Below are 25301 nucleotides of genomic sequence, written 5' to 3'. Positions count from 1 at the left end.
CAATATATACCGTTGTTTGTAAGGACACTTATTTAGTTTCCAATACAGTGATGGAAGATCCAGTTCTTCATCTTTGGTTGAAATTCCAAATGAACATAGAACAGACCTATGATTATCCAGGATTTCCTCTTTGGTAAGTGCCGTGAGGGTATATGTTGAGTTTCTAAGTGAATTGTCAATACCTAATTCGTTTATCAAGCAGTTAATGGAAATTAAGCCTTAATGAATTGTTTTTCTGTCATATATTTTCTCCTATTTATCTGGATTTCAGTCCTGTCAAGTAAAGTTGTCATTTTAATGTTATAATTAACATTGCCATTTAAGCGGAAGGTTTGAAATGTCCTAAAACCAGATTCAACTCATCATTTTTATCTTAAATTACCTCGTACCAAGTCAGGGAAATGGCCTTTGTTATATCATAGTTCGTTTATGTGTTTGTTACATTTTAATATTGTGTTTCTGATGTGTCGTAGTTCTCTTATATTTGATGCGTTTCGCTCAGTTTTAGTTTGTTACTCGGATTTGTTTTCCCTCTACTGATTAATGAATTTCGAACAAGTTATACTACTGTTGTTTTTATATTTTATAAAATGACCATGATAACTAAATGCATCCATTTGTCCATTTTCATTTAAACTAGGTTTTATTTCCTTAAATTTTATTTAAAGTAATCGAAATGATACTGGAATAATAATAATAATTACTGGAAAGTAATCGATGAATACATTATAGATTTTACAGTAATCGATAAAATTACGATTACATGTAATCATTAATATTGTCGATTACAGATACTACTACATTGATAAAATGTAATCAATTACAATCGATTACGACTACAGATTATGAATAACCAATCCCTGTTACTAATAAAACTTACAATTGAGGCATGTCAATGCAACATACCAGAATAAAACGTAAATTAATAACCCGAAAAAACGGAAACAACAAACAAACAAACAAACACAACTAAAAAGACCCTTTGACCCTTCTCCCTCTCGACGAAATCCATTCAACAATCATATAAAGTATTCACAACTTTTAGGTGCATGTTAAACATTTGACTTGTCTCAAAATGAAATAAGAAAATAGGGTATTGTCAATGAGAAAATCCAATGCCAAAGACGAAATGACATAGACTTGAGAGACCAAAGGTCAACGTACAACCTTTAAAATCAGCAAAAACTGCAACCGGATAGCAAGCAAAAAATGTTTAAGTTTTGATTATAGACACTTTGTATGCATACCTGTTCTTGAAAGCTGTGTGGGGTTGCTTATACATATAAAACCAGTAAGGCCTGTTGATTCTCAGTTGTATGATATCTCATTTTAGGCTTTCTGATTTCTGGATAAATAATTGTCTATAATAAAAAAACATTATCTATGAAAGTATTTTTTTATGTGAATTAAAATACAGATATTGTATAAAATAAAATTGAAAATGGAAATGGTGAAAATGTCATATACATATATCGGAGTATGTGTGTTTGTGATCAATTAAATGCATGAATTGAAATCTTGATCTAGTATATAAGAACATTTTTTTTTCTTGTCACCATTATAACAATATCATAGTTCTTAGTTATAGTCAATGTCCCGTTTATTGATGCAGGACATTACTATTCCAGTATAAAAAATAGACGAAAATAGATACTCGTCAAGTGATCTAATTTGAGCGAACAAATTCCCATCTTAACTTCATATCGTTATATTTGTTTCTTTAAATTCCGCTTTGGTTAAATATAAGTATGTTGAATATAGACCCTGGAATCTCACTTAAATTTAAAACGAGCATACTCAGTGAATCGAATTACTGACTTCAAGCTGTTTTCTTTTCAGTCATTACAATGATAGTTTCAAATGTTTCATCAATATAACACCATCAATTTTTCATTCCTCATATACACATTTGCATATGACATTTTGTAAAATAATTATAATTCCCTCTTAAATATAGCTATTTTCATTATACACTTTTCGATTGTCATCCTCACTGCTTAATGTCACGGATATAGGACCTTAACATTTTTTTTTATCCTTCAACATCACGTTTTGCTATATAGCTGAGGTTCTCGTACCGGGATCTATATAATTCAAAAGTTGGTGAGTGTGTTAAACTCATCTATCCAATCGAACTTGAAATAAAAGATATCTTAGATAAAGTTACGTCTGCTTTATATCTCGACTCATATCTAGAAACTGACAGGGAGAGGCTGAACTTAATGACACAAGGGATAATTGATAAGGGACTTTGCGTTTTGAATTTTTCTTGTTTTTATGTTGTAAATTTACATTTCAGCTACCCATTGTGAATTTTGCACTTATATGAAGCTATCTTTCAGCAGTATATACGATATAACACTTTTCTGTCCTATCACGAATTCCTTGATAAAAGGGTACAACAATACCGAACTCGAAGATAAATACAAAAATGGAGAAGTAAAAAAACAAAACTCAACAAAATAAAACGTTATTCTTTATCAACCAAGGAAGCTATTGAATCACGGATTTTGTTTTAATTTGTTACCGGAAAGTCATCGCTTTTACATTTTACGGACGTCATGATGATTCGATTAATCTTGGTGGCATATTTGTGTAACCTATACCAATTGTCGATATGATTTGGGAAAAACCTTCTCTAAAATGTATATGTATATTGTAGTCATGGTTGAACACATCTCTATCTGTTCACTTGTACATATTTACTATATGATTTGGGAAAAATATTGTCTAAAATGTATATTTATATCGTAGTCATGGATGAAGACATCTGTATGTGTTACTATACAATTGCAGTTTTAACATATTAAGTGGGAAGTCATTGTCTGTGCAGTCACCTTTAATTAGGCGTTATCAAGGTAAATGCATTTATATATTTGATGTAAAAAAGTTGTAAATTGCATTCAGTTTTGATATAGTTTGTTATCTTTTTTAATATAAAGTGTAATGAAAATGACATGCAAGGCTAGGAACACAAATATTAAACACAAATCGTAAAATGTCAAAAATCTATCATTCGACGCATAGTTATTGATATTTACTGGAAGTTTATAAACGTGAACTACAAGCCTTGGTACATGTATCTACGTTATAATGTTTTGCCAATTTTTAGTATTTCTTAGTTTTATATCAACACAATTGCAAATGAACTAGTTCGTTAAAAGAGTATTTATGGGTATTTAATTTGTGCAAATTTTAAGTACAAATCTACAACCTTAATTGTCTATAGTATGTCTACATGTCATTTTGTTTGTCTTTTTCACATAGTTGTTTGTTGTTATATATAGTTATCAAACTTTAACAAGATTTTGACGGATGTACTCTAATTGTGCCTTTATCTTTTATATAGATAACGGAAGGTGAGTTATAAGTGCCAATGAGACAACTCTCAATCCAAGTCACAATTTATAAAAGTAAACCATTATAGGTCAATTTACGGTCTTCAACACGGATCCTTGGCTCACATCGAACAGCAAGCTATAAAGGACCGCCAGCGTCATGCTCAAAAATAAAATGTCAATCCTGGTATATATGATGAGTTAAAAATAAAAAAATAGCGCAGTGTTGATGATTATGAACATCTAAAACTGTTAGTGCTTTATCATCTTGGTCGGACAATGGGGTTTTGATTTACTGAAGGATTTAATCAAAATCAAAAACATTTCCTAGATAAACCTTTTTTTTTTTAAATCGTTCATAATATTAAGGATATGTGGGTCGTTACCGAATTTGGAATACATCTTTATTCAGTTTATCTTAGTTCCCTTCGATGTTCTATTTTGTACAAGATATCTAATGATTTTTAAGAAATTACTGTGGAGCATCTGGCATCTAACTGCTTCTACAAATACCAACAACTGTATTTTAATGATAGTATCATTAACACAGACGTTATTGTATTTTAATATGAGCTACTCATCAAACTCATACAGTCGCGCAAAGTTCTATGAATAGATTTTAACATATTTATACCTCTGCTACTTACTCCAAATATCTTTAAGTTAGCTTATACCATAATTTGTTCCGCCTTCATTATGAAATGCTTTACAAAAACGCACAATCAGTTTTTCCTTTCCTTGTTGATATTTTATCGTGTGTTTTTTATGTTGCGATGTTATACTATTGTTTCAGAAAAAGGGAGAAGGTTTGGTACCATTAAAATGCTTAATCCCGCTGCAAATGTTTGCACCTGTCCTAAGTCAGGAATCTGATGTACAGTAGTTCATTTCATTTATTCCTATTAGACTTTTAACTGCATGAATTTTGTTTAACTTACATTATTGACTGACCAACTTATTACTGTTTATTTCAGAATTGAATTCCTTTCCTATAAATAGATTTGTATGTACAACCATGCATTATTTCAGTCAAGGTATTAACCGACCAGTTTGCGTTGTGATCTATGCATTTGTTTATGTGAAATGTGAAGGAAAGTTTTGTAAAACATGCATTTAAAACCCATTTAAACTTTATCTTGTTGACATACTCATACTGAGTCTTAAGTGCATTCATTAAGAGCCGGTACCCGGTACTTTTACCCGCCTACGGCAGCGTCTGGTACCGGCAAAAAAAATAAAAAAACCAAAATATAAAGTGTAAAATTCTTTTGAAATCGTTTAAATCTATATTTTTTCTTTACTAAAGTGATAATCTCCGTGTACGCCGTTCATGTGTATGTTTAAAGGTGTCTTCGCCGTGGTCCGCGTTAAAGTATATTTATATATCTTCTACCAATTTAGGTTCACCTCCAAAATAAGCAGAAGTGATACTTATAAACCACGTGTCTGTATCTGTATCGTAAGAGCGCTTTATAATGCGACGATTTAGCACTATATTTTCAAGCGGCAAATTGTTGATTATTTAAACAACAACAACATATTAACTATGTCTAGTTATGCTTTCTATGAAAAGGAAAGCATCTTGTATTACAGATTATTTTATGAATAAAAGGTTTAACAAAGGTGAACATTCTATGAAATTCAGAAAATCGTTAATTGTATCAAACCAGTTCGTTTCCCGTTGGACCATACCTTGTCCCTGATCACCGTTTTCTCGATATGTGTTCTATGTTGTGATTTAAAGAATTATGACTGCTGTCTGCATGAAATTGTTAGTGTAAGATTTCGTGAAACAATCTGAAGTAACATACATAACTGTTACGTTAACAAAATATAAATTCTGACGAATTTTTAGACTTCTAAAATTTAAAAAAAAAGCTCTGAAGAAGTGAAAAAACACAATTTAACAGTTACTTACTATAGTTAAGAAGCCTATAATTAATTCCCCCCTTTTTACCTAATGATTATAACAAAAAGTTGAAAGCAATAAAAAAAGCTACAAGTTTTATTATTTTTTTTAATAATATACTACATTGTACATGTTGTATGTAACTTATGAATTTCATTCACCATATTGAACAAATACAAAACATTTAATAAAAGTATAAAACAAAAAAAAACATTGAAACAACATTTCACATGAAACCCCTGCATTGTAGGTCATACATATTTTATAGTCTGCATCCCAATGGGAACAAACTGTGCCCCTCTACTTGCTGACTTGTTTCTTTATTATTATGAGGCTGACTTCATGCAGGAACTTCTTAGGAAGAAAGATAAGAAGTTAGCAATATCCTTTATCTCTACTTTCCGCTATATAGATGACGTTCTTTCATTAAACAATTCAAAATTTGGTGACTATGTGGATCGCATCTATCCCATCGAATTGGAGATAAAGGATACTACAGATACAGTTAAGTCGGCTTCATATCTTGACTTACATCTAGAAATTGACAATGATGGTCGGTTGAAGACAAAACTTTACGACAAAAGAGATGATTTCAGCTTTCCAATTGTGAACTTTCCATTTCTAAGTAGCAACATTCCAGCAGCACCTGCATACGGGGTATATATCTCCCAATTGATACGATATTCCCGTGCTTGCATTTCCTATCATGATTTTCTTGATAGAGGGTTACTGCTCACAAAGAAGCTATTAAACCAAGAGTTCCAAATGGTGAAGTTGAAATCATCCCGTCGTAAATTTTACGGACGCCATCACGAGTTGGTTGACCGTTATGGAATAACCGTTTCACAAATGATATCGGATATGTTCCTTACGTCGTAACTACAATCCCCTTCCCTTTCATGAATTTGACCTACCAACTTAGACTATTTACCGGATTTGTAATCACATAAGCAACACGACGGGTGCCGCATGTGGAACAGGATCTGCTTACCCTTCCGGAGCACCTGAGATCACCCCTGGTTTTGGTGGGGTTCGTGTTGTTTATTCTTTAGTTTTCTATGTTGTGTCATGTGAACTATTGTTTGTCTGTTTGTCTATTCATTTTAAGCCATGGCGTTGTCAGTTTGTTTTAGATTTGCGAGTTTGACTGTCCCTTTGGTATCTTTCGTCCCTCTTTTATAACTGATTTAAAATAATTATAAGCAATGTATTTTCAGATAAATACTCTAGAAAAAAAACCAATTCAATGTTAACTTACCCAAAATTGAAGCAAATATAACAGACTTTTCCCTATTTTTTAAAGTAAAAAATTAAGGCTGAAATACCTAAAATCCAGGAGCTTCGGGGGGCTTTCCCCCTGGCCCCCCTACCAGGGCTAGCACTGGACCCACTGGGGGCATTAGGCGGCCCCCAGACCCCTGGCCCTTTGGGTTGGTTCTCCAAAAAATCTTAAAGGTACCACCAGTCTTGAAAAATAATGAAACCCCCTCATTTTCCCGAATCCAATGATATGCTCTTCAACATTGTACTTGTTTGGCTTTATAAATATTTTGATATGAGTGTCACTGATGAGTCTAATGTAGACGAAACGCGCGTCTGGCGTACTAAATTATAAGTCCGGTACCTTTGATAACTATTTACACCACTGGGTCGATACAACTGCTGGTGGACATTTCGTCCCCGAAGGTATCACCAGCCCAGTAGTCAACACTTCGGTGTTGACATGAATATCAATTATGTTGTCATTTTAATAAAATTTCCTGTTAAAAACTTTGAATTTTTCGAAAAACTAAGGATTTTCTTATCCCAGGCATACATGTAGATTACCTTAGCCGTATTTGGCATAACTTTTTGGAATTTTGATTCTCAATGCTCTTCAACTTTGTACTTGTTTGGTTTTATAAATATTTTGATATGAGCGTCACTGATGAGTCTTATGTAGACGAAACGCGCGTCTGGCATACTAAATTATAATCCTGGTACCTTTGATAACTATTTACACCACTGGGTCGATACCACTGCTGGTGGACGTTTCGTCCCCGAGGGTATCACCAGCCCAGCCAGTAGTCAACACTTCGGTGTTGACATGAATATCAATAATGTGGTCATTTTAATAAATTTCCTGTTAAAAAACTTTAAATTTTTCGAAAAACTAAGGATTTTCTTATCCCAGGCATAGATTACCTTAGCCGTATTTGGTATAACTTTTTGGAATTTTGGATCCTCAATGCTCTTCAACTTTGTACTTGTTTGGCTTTATAAATATTTTGATATGAGCGTCACTGTTGAGTCTTATGTAGAAGAAACGCGCGTCTGGTGTACTAGAATATAATCCTGGTACCTTTGATAACTATATATATGATATAGCCATATAGTATGTTTGGCGATTAAATCTAAAAAATATTGGGTCTGGTCAGGAGACTGATATATCTCACTCGGATTGCGCCGTCTTTATTATTGAATAATCCCTATTTATTGCATTGTTTCTTACAACTGGGGAATTTTTGACGATTTCAAAATAAAGTGTTTCTTTTATTAGATCACTTCGCGTTTGACATCTATATCAGCGTGTCTACTAACTTTTAAAATATGTTCAAAAGTGTTGAAGCTTATTTCTCTTGTTTATGTTACTGGTTTTTAAATAAGTACTTTTAAAAAGCATAAAACTTCGACAATTTATACTTTACATTAATGATAGTAGGTTTCGTTTTATCTGATGTCTTCAAAATGTATGAGATAAAGTCATACCATATTTGAGTGTTGTTTTCGATAAAAACTTGTTTCTATAATTAAAATTTGTTATCCAATGTAATAAAGCGAGATTTGGTCCTTGATATTCAACTAAAGATTATACAATAGAGTCTATATCTTATAAATGTCATGTTTTTAATTACATTGTAAGAATAATGAAGATTTTGGCATTGTTTGATACTAGTATTAAAATTTTATTAAACGTAATTTACCTTAAATATTTTATTTACCTTTAAGTGACACAATCTCTGTGTATCAAATCAAAACTAGCACTAACCTAGTCATATTTATAAATTAACTGTTTGTTACACTAAGGATTTTCTACCTCAGGTATAGTTTAGCTTATAGGAATTTTGGTCCTCAATGCTATTTAACTTCGCACTTTATTTGACCTTAGTATTCTTTTTGGATTTAAAAAACGACGAAACGCGCGTCTGGCGTAAATACAAAATTAACTCCTGGTATATATAATGCGTTTATTATTAAGTTTTCTTTGATTGTTTTGCTTATGTTATCTCGTCCACACAGCTGAATTGTGGTCAAACATATGCTAATTACATAGAATACGTCTACGGTAATATTTTAAAAGATGTTCTCTAATGTATTCTTGCTGTACTTGTATCAAGTATCCTTTATTGTTTCTTTTCTTTTCGCTGATAGTTTGAACATCGTTCATTTTCATTTAAACGAATATGTTACATGTAGCCATCTTTTAGACTACAATAGATGATTAAGTATGTGTTGTATTCATTCGTCTAGCTCTGTCTTCGCCCTTCATGTTTCTAATTTGAAAGGTATTGTGGTATCTCTGTTTCGTTTTTATTCTATAGTTCTATACTTCGTTTTCATTGCATGATGTATAAAGCGGTGTCCTACACACTGGACACTCCTGTTTGTTGTTTACAGATTTCTATTGCACGGTCCATGGAATGCTAAAAAAAGAATAAAACATGCTTACTTATACACATATTTACCATTTATGTTACATGGGCTTTTGTTTGAGATCTTCTTTTTATTATTTACATTGCGATTTCATGACGGATATATTACTCTACACAAATATGCATTAGGTGTTTTGGAGAAATAGCAAAAGAATTTCACAATGTAAACACAGTTTAATGGTTCAAACGCGATTTTGAAATACTTACTGTACTTGGGCACACCTAAGTGCTATAATGTCTGCCTCTACCTTAGGCTCCAAACAGATAACGCAAGTAGATTCTATAAACATAAAAAATCATAAACATTTAAAATACTTATACTTTTTATAGTTGAAATAACTGTTTAGACTTAACTATTATATTTTCTGGTCTGTCCAGTCGTCTTTGCGTCCGTCAGTTCGTCTTAGGTCCATGTAAGATTGATAACTACTGTATAAGTTTCGAATTTTTTCTTACTTTTTATTAAAAAATGAATGTATGGCCATATTCAACTATTAGCTTATTAGATACTAAATATGTTCTTTGTGAGTCTTTTAAAACGTATCGGCATATCACGATTTGATCCTGATTTTACTGATCGTTAATGTATAATTGTTCGAGCTGAGAATGATATACTATAGTATTGACCCTTGTTTTAGTTTTTATGTTTTTTCAAACCCGATTCACGTTGCTTCAAAAATGACAAAATGTGCTTCTGATGTACTAAATGTATAAGCATGGTATCTTTCATAACTTTTGATATATCAAATTCAAAAGTATTACGGTTGCCTTATTTTCAGAGACACTATATTTATGAACGTACCTGTTCGAGTCAGTTTTTTTGTAGACGGCTTTGCGTAGATTGGGGCTAACTTTTTATAATCCTGGTACCTTTGATAACTTTTTTGCGTCTCAGTCGAATGATGTTGTAACAATAGTCTGTTGAAGCCCGAATAACGAATTTCCTGCAACGAAAGTATTTGTTTTATTATTACATGAAGATCCAGTCTGTGTTTCAATGAGCAAATAGTTTTAAAAGATACTTCGAATTCATAGCTACAAAACACTTAAAAGTACGTATCTAGTGTTCAGCTCCTGTATACAGAGGAAACAAAATTCTAGAAAAAATATTTGATGCGTAAACAGAATAAAAAGAAAACACACAAACAAAGGATATGGATGAGGATTTTTCTAATATCAAATGTCAATCCTTGATATGCTAATTTTTGACTGCTTTCCTAATACTTCATCCATAGTTTTTGTTATTGAAAAGTCTGTAATATGCGAACTATAATATATAAGGCGAGAATCAATGAACTGTAACGTTTTTCATAACAATTACTGCATGCATATTCATTCGTGAAAAAAACAAAACGCCAAAAATGCTATTGGAAACATAAAAAAACAAATATCTATTTTTTTTTTATTAAATCTTCTTTTGGTTTAAAAAGGTTTTAGAATGAAATATGGTCAGTGGATATGTAATCTTACCTTTCTGTTTTTTGTTCTTTTATATCTTTTTGATCTACATCTACCGTTTAAGTAAGAGCAACAAGTAAATAAGCTGTCGCACAACTTCAGACAACAAAGACATGCAACAATGAATAATACTATACCGATTCCAATTACCACAATAAGTACCATTATGTGCCCAGGCTGAAACAATAAAACGAAAAACATATTTTAGTGGTGTGAGATCCCTGAATAATAAAACTGATCATGGCAGTATGAAAAACATCAAACTACTTGTGTGAAAAAAGTAAAATCACAAAATTACTGAACTCCGAGGAAAATTCAAAACGGAAAGTCCCTAATTAAATGGCAAAATTAAAGAATAAAACACATCAATCGGACAACAACTGTCATATTCATGACTTGGTACAGGCATTTTCAAATGTAGAAAATGGTGGATTGAACCTGGTTTTATAGCGCTAAACCTCTTTTTTTTTATGACAGTCGTATCAAATTCCGTTATTGTTACAACGAAGCGTGAACAAATCAGACATAATCAAAAAAGACAAAATCGAAACCTACATAATGGATCGCGCATGATCGGTTGTTCATAACAGAGAAATGAGGCATTCAGCATTCGTACAGTTATGAGCTATTATTTAGCTGTTTGGATTTTTTTCTTATCTTTATTCAGCTTGTTCATAGTTAGGTTAAGTCTGGATTTTTGAATGAACCTTTTTGACTTATAGCTCTTCAACTGTTCGGTTCTTTATCTTTGTTTTTCATATATTCGGATTCATGATATTATTTAATGTTTTATGTTAATTTTGTAATTCTAATAAAGTACCCTCTCGATAAAAAAACCCCAACTCCAAATGATAAAAAAATTATGCATTAAAGATAATCATTACAACATGTACAGATTAAACTCTTAAGATCACGAAATCACTCAATCTCTACAAATATTTCAAGTGGTAAAATATATCTAAAAAGAAACTATAATTGAAATATTTTTTTCTAGTACTTACATCCATGGCTTTCTGTTAAAATGATATCGAAATCGCAAATGCCACCATTATTTATTTCCGTCTTCTGGTTATTTTGGGAATTAGGCAACATTTTTTTGTGGTTATCACACTTTTCAATTTAAAAATATCAAGGTGTAATATTGTTCGTTTTCACGAAGTTTAAATCCCAGGAATAAGGCTTAAATTATCAACGTGTCATATCATTTCATATTACTTCGGTTCTAATAATATATATTCCGTAAGACAGACAAAAAATTAAATGTCAATGCATTGTGTTGAATAATTATATGGTACGTTTAATTATATAAACTTGTAGATTTAATCTTGTATTGAAATAGGGTATGTACGTATGTACGTATGTACCTATGTACGTTTAACTCATTTGGTCAGTTAAAAATTCGGAACTGCCCTCGATAAATGAATCAACAGCTTAATTTTTTTATTACATGTTGACTTTTAAAATGCACCACTGGTATTTAACGACATACAGAATATCTCTCATTGAGCATGTATGCATAAGTTTGAAAAAATATGTTTACACTAGTGAAAATCCTGAAAGGACCCGTTTATAAAAACTTTATATATGTTTGTCAATCAACCATCATTCATTTAGAAGACGTGTGTGATTTTCATAGAATTAGCAATTTTCTTCATTTCATCTTTAACGAATCGACCAAAACTGTTTATACTGTAACTGCTTTATAATATTTCCTAATTGCATAGAATATAAGGACGGAATGCATGTCCACACAAAGGACTACATCTGACAATAAAAATACAAAATAAAAATTGGCGTTCTCGGGACAGATATATTGCAAGCAACAAAGTGATGAAACAATTCTGATTCTACATATTTGATATATCAAAACAGAGTAGAATAATTTTCCTTTATTAGTTATCTCACAAAAGGGCTTTTCATAAGTTTTCAAGCTAACCCATATTTTCAGAATCTTTCTATACGACATTCATGTGCGATATGAAAAAAAGCTAAAATGATTATTTTAAGTACAGCTATGACAGAACAATTCTTATTGCATTTGGATTAAGTTTGGCAATATACTAGATTTTGTTAATTGTGTAAACATATAATTAATCAATATTACTTTTACTGTTGAGTCTGTTTTTGATGTTTTTGGCGTGAGTCTGTATTTAAACATCCTGTTATTGTGTTATTATGTTATTGTTCTATGATAAGTTTTGTATTCTTCTCTTTCATTTTTGCTAATGATTGCGTTCTATATGCCTGTTTGTGTTTCTTTTAGCTAGGAACAACACCAGGTTTAATCCATCCGCTTTTACATAAGAAAATGCCAGTACCAGGTACATGACAGTTGTTATCCATTCGTTTAATGTGTTTAAGCTTTTGATTTCGTCATATGATAAGTAATTTTCCGTTTCCTTTTGAGTTCAGTATTTTTGTGATTGTACTTTTTATAAGTTGCTGGTCGCTGGAGCAAGGTGGGTTTATACTTGGTTGGTCGCTAACAAATATTTCTTTTATATAGACATGACGCATTTAAAAATAACTAAATATTTCTTGCTATTGAAACTCTGCTTTTTTAAGGTATTTTCAAAACCAGGTTTATTGATCATCCTTCAACATATTGTTGAGTTCTTGTATGTTCAAAAATTAAAGTTTGTGAATATTTGTATGATTCTACAGCTGTCCGTGACACTTTTGTTTGTCTAAATGCATCGCCGTCTGTATCTTATTCTTATCATGCTGTTTTGAGAGCATCCTTCAATATTGAGGTTAGTGAACACGAAAATCGACTAAAGTCATCTAAGAACGTTTGCAGTTTTATTTACATTGAGAATTGGTTTTTCATGTTTATTTTTATCAGATCTTTTGTGTATCAATTGAACCACCGCCATCCCCGTCACCTTCGAGATAGTATTTTGTCTGGCAACATGTTAAAGTATATATGGGCATATCAAATTGCAACCATTATTATTAATTTTCTTGTCACAAAAGCAATACCTGAGATCTCAGGCAGCCCTGAATAACATAGATAACTCGGTTGTACAAATAATTTACTTATCAATTTGAAGGTTTTTGTTTAAACATATAAGATTTGAAAATGATTTTCTCTTATCGCATATCGACAATAAATGTCTCTCAAGTAATGATCTTATCCTTTTCAGCTTGAATGGAGAGGCACTAAAAGTATGAATGAAGCAAGGCTCAGTCTTAGACATTGAAATAATATAAGAATAAGTTTTAAAGTAATTGATTGAACAGCAGGTATACTTCAGTTTCCGTATTATTTGACATAAAAAAAATTTAACAAACAAGGTTATCTTTCCTTTCACGCAAGTTGTATGTATAATATCGTCAAATTTATGTATGTTTATCATACGTTTCTTTTGAGCAATCCTGAGTGGTAACTTGCAAAGTCAAGATTTGTTACTCGTGATTGCATGTAAAGTGTCTTCTTTACATATCAGGTACTTTCTTCTTTTCTTTTTGATGGCGTTTCCTCAAATCTTTCAAGATAATGTTGTTGGTAACGTATTTGGTGTTTCAATATCACAACTTTGTCTTCGCCTTTCATTCTGCAGTTTTGAATGTTTTTGTTTCTCTCGATAATTTTACACACTATATTTCATGCATGAAGAATAGAGCTGTGTCCTACACAATGGACATTCCTGTTTGTTGTCTAAAGATTTGTTGATGCACGATCTATGGAAAGCTGAAAAATTAAATACACACTTACTAATATACATGTTCCGGACCATATGAGTATTTGGACCATACGCGTAAAGTCATGACCATATGCGTATACTCATATGGTCCGACCATACGCGTATGGTCCGACCGTACGCGTATGGTTGGACCATATGAGTATAATACTCGTTTGGTTATCAACGGGCCGGACCATATGAGTATTTGGACCATATAGGTAATTTTTTTAAATTTTATTACAAAAGTTTCAATAGTAGAAAAACTTTATCTACAAACAAAATGATGGTTACATGACAATGTATTATTTTTATAATTCAAATACTTCGTAAAAAATAAATATTGATGTGCTATGGTTTTCATCGCTAATTACATTCTTGCATGTAGGCTTGGGGTGATATTTACTTTCACATGGTATCATATACTTTTTTGTGTTTGCAAGTCTTGATTATGCTGCTGCACGATCCATTTCATATTTCTACAGTGTTTTCAAGAAGCTCTAGGTCTCAAATATCGTAACAAGATTGCAAAACATCCTATTCACAAGACAACTATATAAACTATGTTACTTTCCAGAGACTTCTTGTGTAACAGTTCATTAAGAAATATTTGGAATTCATTTTTTTAAGTCGCCATTCACTCGTTATAAGAAATCGGTAATGACCATCGGTATAAAATGTGTTTATTATTGTTTTGACAAGTAAGTAAAATTAACTATGTGAAACTTTTTATTTTTATTTATGAAATTAGCTACTAGAATTCTTTTTATTATAATATAAATTAATAAAACTAACTATATGTCTGATAGCGTCTTTTTAATGGACGGTCATATTATATGACGAGTTTAAAGGTATTAAAAGTAAACTGTAACAGAGTGTTAATAACCCCGACCATACGCGTACGGTACGACCATACGCGTATGGTCGGACCATATGAGTATATAACCATATGGTCATGACCATACGCGTATGGTCCAAATACTCATATGGTCCGGAACATATATATTAAATACAAATGGGATCAATTTTAACCTTTATAAACATCGGTCAGTTCTAGAATAATTACAATTTCACCTATATGATAGATACATTGTCCAGGTCTAGAAATGTTTCGAAAGGTTAAAACTGATCCCTAAATGTTGCAATTTTTTTCTTTTTTTTTTTAGCACATATGTTACATTGTTTATGTGGGGCTATGTTTAAGATCTTCGTTTATTATAAATCGATTGATGAAATTACTGAAAAGTCTATGAATGTTTAATGCTCAAGATGACGACAATTTACCGAACAATTACGATTATTTATCCGGAGAAAATACAGAATTATAGTACAATGTTCATACCAAAGGATATATTCAAACGAATGAACTTCATTGTAATTAAAGAATATCGATAGATTATCGTGTCTTGTGTGGGTACCGTTGTCGCATACCCCGTATCTGTATTAATCCTGCAATTATGTGTCTTATCAAACATAAACAACCAAACAGATATCGCTTGGCTGTATCTTTATACAATACAGATATCGCTTTAAAGCTCCACCAACTGCCGCACTACGTTTGTGTATTGCTGTCGACTAGTGTTGTATGAATCTGCGTGACCTCATAATGTATTGCAGTCGCATTCCAGTGACACATTTGACGCGTTTTGTTTGTTTTCAAACGTTTCTTCTGATACATTACAATTAGATCCATTTTATAATCACAGAGAAACATGACTAGCAGGATTGTCTACGACGCCAATTTACATTTTCAAAACCTGAATGTGTATATGTGTAACACAAAATCTACCATGTCAATTTCAGCATGTTAAGTATAAGTGAATATCGATTTCAGTTCAAAATTCTGCAGTCCAGAGCATCACTGTCAAGTTTTGTCATTACTAGTTCATTAGTTTATTAAGAAAAGTCTAGTATAATGTAAGACGATATCAACAGCGTTTCGAGCATAATTTCTTCGAAAAATCCAAATCAAGTTATACCGTGAAATAATATAAAGGAGGCCAGTAAATGATCAAATATTTATCTCATCTACCTACAAACAGTTGAACATGACACAAAAGATGACTTTAGTTTGATAAATACCACGATTTGATCAACTATCAATATACATGCTTACTGTCTCCTAATTCGGGGTTCACACATTCCCGATTATTGCTCCCGTTTGAGATCAGACCACATTACGACACGAAAAGTGAAAAAGTCGGATAAGTATCCTCAATTATCTGGAATGTCTTATCATTGTCTGAACGCAGTCGTTTTAGTTCGTAACAGAATCCTACGGGTCGGGAAGGTTCCGAATAGTTCGGCAAAGCACCCCGACAGCTAGGTGCGTCCCGTAACATTCGGGGCAACTCAGCCGATTTTGTCTTGTCGGATTACTATCGTGGCTATGTCGTGACAGATTCTGCTGTATCGGATCGAATTTCGAACAATGTCTTGTGTATTCTGGACGGTGTCCTGTAGAACGGGAATGATCTGGAGTATTTTTTCATAGCTGTTTTTCTGTCCCGACAATTACAGAATACAATACGACTGATTCCAGACAAAGCCAATTGCAATGCGATATAGCGGATCATGAGAGGATTACGTTCCGAAAGTACCTGATCATCCCGAATATGCAGACAGTTTTCGAACGGATAACTTCCGTCAGCGTCGGCTCACTGTCTGGTCACTGTCTGATCTTTGTCGGATTACATTCGGTGGAGTCGGGACGCAGTCGTGACAGACTCGGTCGAATTTTACCTGGCGAAAAAATACAAATCGGGTTAGATGCCGATTCAGAACGGGATTATCGGGAATAATTCGCTTAGAAACGGTTGAATATCGACGCTTCCTGAACACTATCTGATTCTAATTTAAGTTTGAATTTCCATCCACAATTCACAGGATCTTGATCAGACTCTTTTTTTTTTTTTAATCGGGAATGGTCCTGTCAAGGACGGTAGTAAAAATCGTGAATGTGTGACCCCAGCTTTAAGAGATTTCATTAAGTCCTTACATTAAACTTAAACTAGCGTCGCGTTCCAGAGAGGGACAAAAAAGTTTCTCTTTCAGTTAGGATTTGATGTTACTGCATTAATAATAATTTCATTACTCATAGAATAGTTGTTAAAGTATTACTTAGGAATTTTTTCTATTGTAGCAGGATATAAGAAATAAGACAAAAAGTTCCCCAAAACACTGAGTAGGGCTACTATTATTCATGCTAGAGTCCTATTGCAGGGAAATTCATCGCAGAATATTTAAATTTTGTAATATTTTACCCATTAAGCAAGAATAAGCCTTTGCTAAATTTGCACTTTTCGAAAAAAAAAGGCGCGGAATTTATCTTTGTTTTCAAATAAAAAATACTTATATCAGTAAAGTTTAATCCTGTCCAGGTATGGTATATAGGTAGAGTTTCCAGTACAAAATTGCCTCTTTTGTTTTTTTCCTGTGTACAAGCTTAAGTAACCATGTAGCCTCAGGTTTTCAATATATCCTATAGAAATCCCAAAAAATAAAAAAATGGTGCTTTGAATTACCCAAAATATATGTTTGTAACCAAAAAATAATGAAATATGGTTAATAACCTATAACTATCAAATTCTATGGAATATTTTTCGACCCTTTTTTCGTTTGCAACCGGATATGACGAACTATGATTTGGTGGTATGACACCTAAAAGTCCTTGTTTTTGTCAATCAATTCATGTGATTTGCTTCGAAAAAAACGGCGAAAGCTAAAAAAAGGCGATTTTGAAACGAATAACTCGAATGCAAACCTGCAAGAGACTTTTCTTAATTTGATGATTGCTACAAGGACATCAGTCATAAATATATTTCAGCGTACAATTATCTTATACGTTCAGGTTTGTTACATCCCATTCTGAGCATCACTGATGAGTCTTATGTAGACAAAAAGCGGGTCTTACGTATTAAATTAGAATAGATATAGGAAGATGTGGTGTGAGTACCAATGAGAAAACGCTCAATCCAAATAACAATTTAAAAAAATAAAACCATTACAGGTCAATGTACGGCCTTCAACACCGAGCATTGGCTCACACGAAACAACTAGCTATAAAGGGTCCCAAAATTACTAGTGTAAACCCATTCAAACGGGAAAACCAACGGTTTAACCTATATAAAAAACGAGAAACGAGAAACACGTATAAATTACAAATATATATATATAAACAAACGACAACTACTGTTCATCAGATTCCTGACTTAGGACTTATAAGCCTGGTACATTTGATAACTATAAAACTTGTCGAAATGTGATATTGTATTGTTTATTTGTGTTTTTCTTTGTCCTGAATGTTAAACAAAATAGGTTCAAACCACCATTTTTTTTCTTAAAATATCCCGTACCAAGTCAGGAAAATAGCAGTTGTTATCTTATAGTTCTATTCTGTATTTTTTTTCCTGTCGTCCAGCGGTATACTGCTGTTGCCTCTACGAAGACTAAATTGCGGATTTGTACTAAAAGTAGCAACAACACGGGTGTCATATCTGGAGCCAGTTAACAATCCGGAACACTAGAAATCACATTCAATATTTTGTGGGATTTGTCTTGCTCAGGTCTTAGTTTTCTATGTTTTACATTTGTGTTATATTGTTTGTCTGTTCTTGTTTTAGCCATTGAGTTTTCAATTTATTTTCTACTTATGAGTTGGAATCTTCTTTTGGTATCTTTGCCTTTCTCTAATAAAAACTGTTGATGGTATGATACGGAACTTTAATTCATGATGACATGATACGGGAAATGTACTTCTAGTATAATTGTTGATGCCATGGTACAAAAAGCAGGTATTACGGTAGAATTTCATATGATGACATCCTGCTGCATTTCTGTGCGTGTCCTTTGTCAGTAACCTCATATTTTTTTAGTCTTGTATTTTTTTTGTTTTTAATTTTCAAATCGGATCATTTGTAAATTTCGGAGTTAAGTATAGAGTTCATTTTGCTAAACTAGATTAAGTATTTATTAAGGATTTAGACCATCTGCGTCCGGGTGCGTTATTTTTTCGCAGCGTTGTAGACCTATTGATGTTCATATGTTGAGTTGTATCCTTGGCACATTAAACGGAAAGTAATCAATAGACAAACAAATACAGTACATAGGAAACTAAAGACTGAACAAAAGGAAGCATAGCAAAAACCAAATAGAAATGTTTATTGTACTATGTTCTTTTAATAACGTGAAATGAAGAAGTACTATGCAATAAGGTCTACACTCTTAACAACGTGCACGTTTTGGAAAATGAAACTCAAAAGATAAACATTATTAAATATAAAAATGAAATACAGTTTGCCGCTTCTTACTTATATTTTAGAAATGTCTGTTTTTAATTTGGACTTTCCAATTTAAAAAATATAAAAACGTATTTTTATTACGTGTTACCTAAATATAATTCGTATGTATAAGGTATCAAATAAGAGCGAGTCATTTATCTTATAATTACGTCTTTTTAAATACACATATACCTATATATACTTATGAATAGTTCTTAAGACAAAATCAATAAATATTATTAACATAAATGTATGTTGAATTGAATGACAAACCTTATGTGTAATTTAAAAAGGCGTCTACGTTTAAAAGGACATTTAAGGATCGTGGTCTGTGTGGTTAATTGACCGATCATGTTATGATATTACATACAAGCAACAGAATTGGAAGAATTCGTAAACTTAATGAACATGTTCGCATAAATTCAGTGGAAAACAATTAACTACTGCAGAATGAACTTTTCTCTCGTTATGATAAGTACAACAAATGAACTGTATTAATATATCGTTTACTATCAATCTGGCAGTCTATCAAGTATTTTGTATAAAATTTTAGACATGCATGGCATTGCCACTATTCTGGCTATAGCTAGAGGAATCGGCCAATTATTTTTGATGGTAAATGTATTCCAGTATTTTCTACTCATTGCATAAAATATCTACGGAAAAAATACATGTCCACAAACGATACGATACATATTATACGTCTTAAATTCAGAGAAGATGATAAAACTGTATTCTTGTTCCTTCTGAACTCCGGCTATACTTCATTACCATTGCCTGGTAATACAACTAAACTGAAAAGACTGTCTATGACTTCATTTAAGGTTGTAAGAATCATTTCTCAACCTACAATACATGAATCTAAATACTGATTATATTATATATACATCGGTGTTCATTTTTGAGATTTGTTTTTAAATTTTCTGTTAAATTTCCTTTTTTCTAAAATTGTATTCATGCTATTTCAACGACAACTATATATTTTCCCCAATAAAGTAACAATCCCTGTTGTACATACTGTGGGACATTTTGTTAATAGTTAATGTTCACAGCTTGGGCTCTTTTCGCAAATGAATCTTACGATAAAAAACGATTGTAAGTTATACTGAAATTTTTATTTTTATAAACATTATTAACATTATTACTATTATCACTTTTATATATCTGTAATTTCATTAGTCCTTTTGATAGAACGGTTTTAAACATGTTTATGCATAAAATGTTTAAGTAAAACATATAAGAAATACACATAAAGAATAAAGGCTCTTATGTGTTTTGCTTCCTGTATCATCATTGTACATTCAAATGTGTACGTCAAAGTTTTATTGAATCGAAAAGTCAATATCATTCACATAGGATGACATATAAAAAAAGACAAATAAATCATTATTATCTAGCAAAAAAGAAATTCATTGTAAGTTATTGTTTTACAATTGTATCAGGAAATAAACTAGTTGATCTTTTTTGTCCCATAAACCACATATAAGTATGTCAGTTAATACTTACTAAAAGAAATCATCAATTTGTTTCAATTCATCAATCATTTAATCGACCGAATTAATTTTATATTGATATAAGTGATGTGTATGATGGTTAGATTAAGTTCAGTATACTTGTGAGTTCAGAAAACAGTTAAATAAAAAAAAAATAATACCAAACTCCGAGAGAAATTCAAAACGGAAACCCCCTAAACAAAATTAATGACAAAATCAAAAGCCAAAACACATCAAACTAATTGAAAACAACTGTCATATTCCTAACTTAGTACAGTCATTGTCTTATGTAGACCTCCAGTGTATATCTTATCTTAAGATTATACCTTTTAAGAACAGATTATAAGAACCATATTCCGATAAAAACATGTGCCACTTTTATTGACGATGGATTCCTTTAATAAACGGAATTACATTTTACAACTAGAATTCCCGAATATCCCACATACAAAAGTTTCTTAATGTATCACTTGTTCATCATAGATATAAAAAGATTTGGTATAATTGCCAAAGAGACAACTCTCCATCCAAGTCACAATTTATAAAAGTGCACCACTATTATAGGACAAAGTACGGTGTTTAACTTATATTTAGATGACACAGACTCCTTCAACAATCCAGATTTTTCAAATCACACAATTTAATTTAAAAAAAACTCAATAAATAAATTCAATAACAGTTTTAATGATTGTTCTTTTTTTTCAGATGTGAACTTAATCATTACTATATTCGTACAAAGTAATGACTCAGCAAAAGTTTCCATTGACGATCATGCTCCTTTAGATCCTTTTTATTGTGTGTTGAGTTCTAAGTTGGTTCGATACCCGTGTTTCATATCAGATAACAATGAATTACTGACCGTGCAAGGGCTGTATAGCCAGTCATTATCGTTAAAAACAATGCATTCTATATCATCATTACTTTGAATTTCATACATTTACCTTTGGGATGTTAATATCATCAATTGGTGAAACCTTTACTGCCATTCTGCAGGAATTGATAACAAGATCATAAACAATTCACATAAATAAAGGCAACAATAGTATACCACTACACGAAACTTATAAATCGATTGAGAAAAAGACAAATCCGGACTGTAAACTTAAACTGAGGGAAACGCATCAAAAAATAAAAGGAAAAAACGACACAATAGAAACACAACATTTAAATGTAACACACACAGAAACGAACTATAATATAACAATGGCTATTTTCCTGACTAGGTACAGGACATTTTAAGAAAACAAACGGTGGGTTGAACCTTGTTTAGTTTTATGGCATGCCAAACTTACCACTTTTATGGCAATGTTAAATATAACATTTCAATGACAACATTATTTAACAGGACTTCAATACAAATAAATGGGAGAACATAAAGGGCAGAGAAACATGCGAGTAATAGCTAACAAAAGGTACCAGGTTTAAAATTCAATACGCCAGACGTGTGTTTCGTCCACACAAGTGTGGTAGAGTGTTTAGCATTAATATTTATTTTCTTTTAGAATAATTAATATTAATTAGTAGCTTTATTATATGTTTATTAAGAGTTCATCAATTCTTCTATTCTCTTATTTCTTCTTAGTACAATTCTACTCTATTTTTCTGGTTCATTAGTCAGTCAGTCATGTGTCATATTATCTTGTCTTCTATTGGTCACAGTCATTGAGTTCATAGTTTTTGCCACTCTTTTTCATATACCTTGAGAGAAAGCTTTACATGTAGCAGCCATATTTAAAATAGTTATATAGTTTATATTCTGGACTTATTCCATATTAATCAGGTCAGTTACTAATATTTCTAAGTCTTTAACATTTGCACAGTATTCCTTTAGTTTGAATCTGAGAGAAAATGTATTTTGAATGATAGAGGTTATGGAAGAGGTAATGGCAGAGGTTATGGTAGAGGTAATGGCAGAGGTTTTGGTCAGAATCAACATCAGTCTACTCAACCGATTACATGCTACCGTTGTGGAAGAGACTCGCACATTGCCAGAGGATGCCGAGCCAACACTGATGTCAACAGCAAACCTTTAAACTAGATGATGTCATCGACAAGGGGCAGCCGATCGACATGAACATACAAAGCCCTATACAACAGAATTTATGCAAATCAACAATACCACCAGGACTTTGTGGACAACCAACAGAATCAAAAATTATCATCAATGGCATTGAAACTTCATCTCTTCTAGATACAGGATCCACTGTTTCAACAATAGCTCATGAATTCTACACTCAACACTTTACTGACACACCACTCAAACCTTTAGAACAGATTATCAGCATTGAATGCGCAGATGGAAATTCATTACCGTACCATGGATAACATTCAACTGAAAGAAACCGATCAGCATTATCCAACCATACTACTTGTTGTACCTGATAGTCCGTATCACTCCAAAGTTCCAGTTCTGTTGGGAACAAATATACTGACAACCATCATGGATAATTACAAAGATAGATTTGGCAACCGATTTCTTCAGACATCAGATTTAACAACACCCTGGTATTCTTCGTTTAGATGTATACTATTGAGAGAAAAAGAACTTAAAAAGATGAAAAACAGATTAGCATTAGTTAAATCAGCTGAATATGAAAGAGTCATTATACCACCAAACAGTCAGATATCCATCAAAGCTATGACAACCAAAGAACTACCTTACCACTCTACATCTGCTATCACACAGCAAACAAAGTCATCTCTATTACCATCAGATTTAGATATTGAACCATCACTGATAGATTATAAATACCAGCATAATGACATGTTCAACCTCAGAATTTGTAACATCACTACAAGAACAGTCACCATTCAACCAAACGCCATAATTGCTGAACTACAACCTGTACTCATACAAGATAAGCCTTTAAATAAAGAGAAAGAATTTGAACCACCATTCCTACAGCAGGAAGACATATCCAACGACAATATAACATCAGATCAACTTCAACTTGGAAAAGATTTCATTACATCATACCAGGATATATTTCCAAAGATGATTACGACATTGGACATACCAACATAGTACAACACAAGATACTCTTAGAAGATGATAGACCGTTCAAACAACGATACCGACACATACCGCTTTCAATGTATGAGGATGTTAAGAGCCACTTATACCAGATGCTCCGAGCAGGAATAATTAGAAAGTCTCATAGTCCGTATGCCTCCAACGTTGTTCTAGTTAAGAAGAAGAATGGCACACTAATAATATGCGTAGATTACAGAGAATTGAATTTAAAGACAAAAAAGGACGCCTATGCTTTGCCAAGAATGGAGGATATGTTAGACTGCATGGCTGGAAACAAGTACTTCTCGACCGTAGACATGAAGTCTGGTTATCATCAGGTGGGGATACTTGAGGAACACAAGGAGAGGACAGCATTCACCGTAGGACCTCTTGGACTCTACGAGTGCAACCGTATGCCTTTCGGATTTGCTTGCGCCCCCGCCACTAGTCAACGTCTTATGCAAGATTGCCTCAGAGATCTTCACATGCGTATATGTTGCGTATTTATTGATGATGTCATCATATTTGCTAAAACGTATGAGGAACACCTAGAGCGACTTGAGATGGTCTTTGACAGATTTCGACAAGCCAACTTGAAGCTTTCGCCATCAAAATGTTCTTTCTTCCAGCCAAAAGTCAAATATGTAGGACATATTGTATCTGAGGAGGGAGTAGAGACAGACCCAGAGAAAGTTGAGAAAGTAATGAATTGGCCTACTCCAAAGTCACCTGAAGAAGTACGTAGATTCATCGGATTCGTAGGATACTACCGCAAGTTCATCCGTAACTTCAGTCAGATAGCAAAGCCACTTACATCCATCATGCCAACTTCAAATATAAAGAAAGGGAAAAAGAAGACTAAGAAAGAACAACAAGAAGCATTTCAGTGGACTGATAAGCAAGAAACAGCTTTCACAACATTAAAGCAACACTTATCATCAGCACCGATACTTGGATATGTCGATTACTCTAAACCATTTGAACTCCACACTGATGCCAGTGGTCAAGGACTTGGTGCCGTATTATACCAAGAGCAAGACGGACATCAACGGGTTATCGCATATGCTAGCAGAGGTTTAACAAAAGCAGAACAGAACTATCCAGCACATAAGATGGAATTTCTTGCGCTAAAGTGGTCCATAACCGACAAGTTCCATGATTACCTCTATGGCCACAAGTTTAGAGTACTCACAGACAACAACCCACTCACATATGTACTCACGTCTGCAAAACTAGATGCTACTGGACACCGTTGGCTCGCTGCACTAGCCGCTTACGATTTCGACATCATCTATCGTCCAGGCAAGACCAATGCAGATGCAGATGGACTATCCAGATTGACAACTATCAGCAAAGATTCCATTAAGGCGATATGTGGATGCATGCATATATACACCGTTGATTGACTCCTATGCCATATCACCAGATACCATCGA

At 32.7% G+C, this 25301-nt stretch overlaps 1 protein-coding gene across 1 annotated transcript; it reads right to left on the bottom strand.

The window, feature by feature from the left end:
• Positions 1-8478: 8478 nt before the first annotated feature.
• LOC134696703 (uncharacterized) lies at positions 8479-11505 on the bottom strand. The gene is made up of 5 exons (XM_063558624.1): positions 11399-11505; positions 10410-10574; positions 9742-9883; positions 9147-9219; positions 8479-8930 (listed from the first exon to the last, which is right to left on the bottom strand). The coding sequence occupies exons 1-5, from the start codon at positions 11402-11404 to the stop codon at positions 8909-8911; spliced, it is 408 nt and encodes a 135-aa protein (XP_063414694.1). The 5' UTR covers positions 11405-11505; the 3' UTR covers positions 8479-8908.
• Between the last annotated feature and the right edge of the window lie 13796 nt (positions 11506-25301).

The sequence above is a fragment of the Mytilus trossulus genome, chromosome 14 (assembly GCF_036588685.1).
Source record: "Mytilus trossulus isolate FHL-02 chromosome 14, PNRI_Mtr1.1.1.hap1, whole genome shotgun sequence".
NCBI lineage: Eukaryota > Metazoa > Mollusca > Bivalvia > Mytilida > Mytilidae > Mytilus > Mytilus trossulus.
The sequence above is the reverse complement of the archived record's forward strand: the minus strand, read 5'-3'. Positions and strand labels throughout refer to the sequence as shown.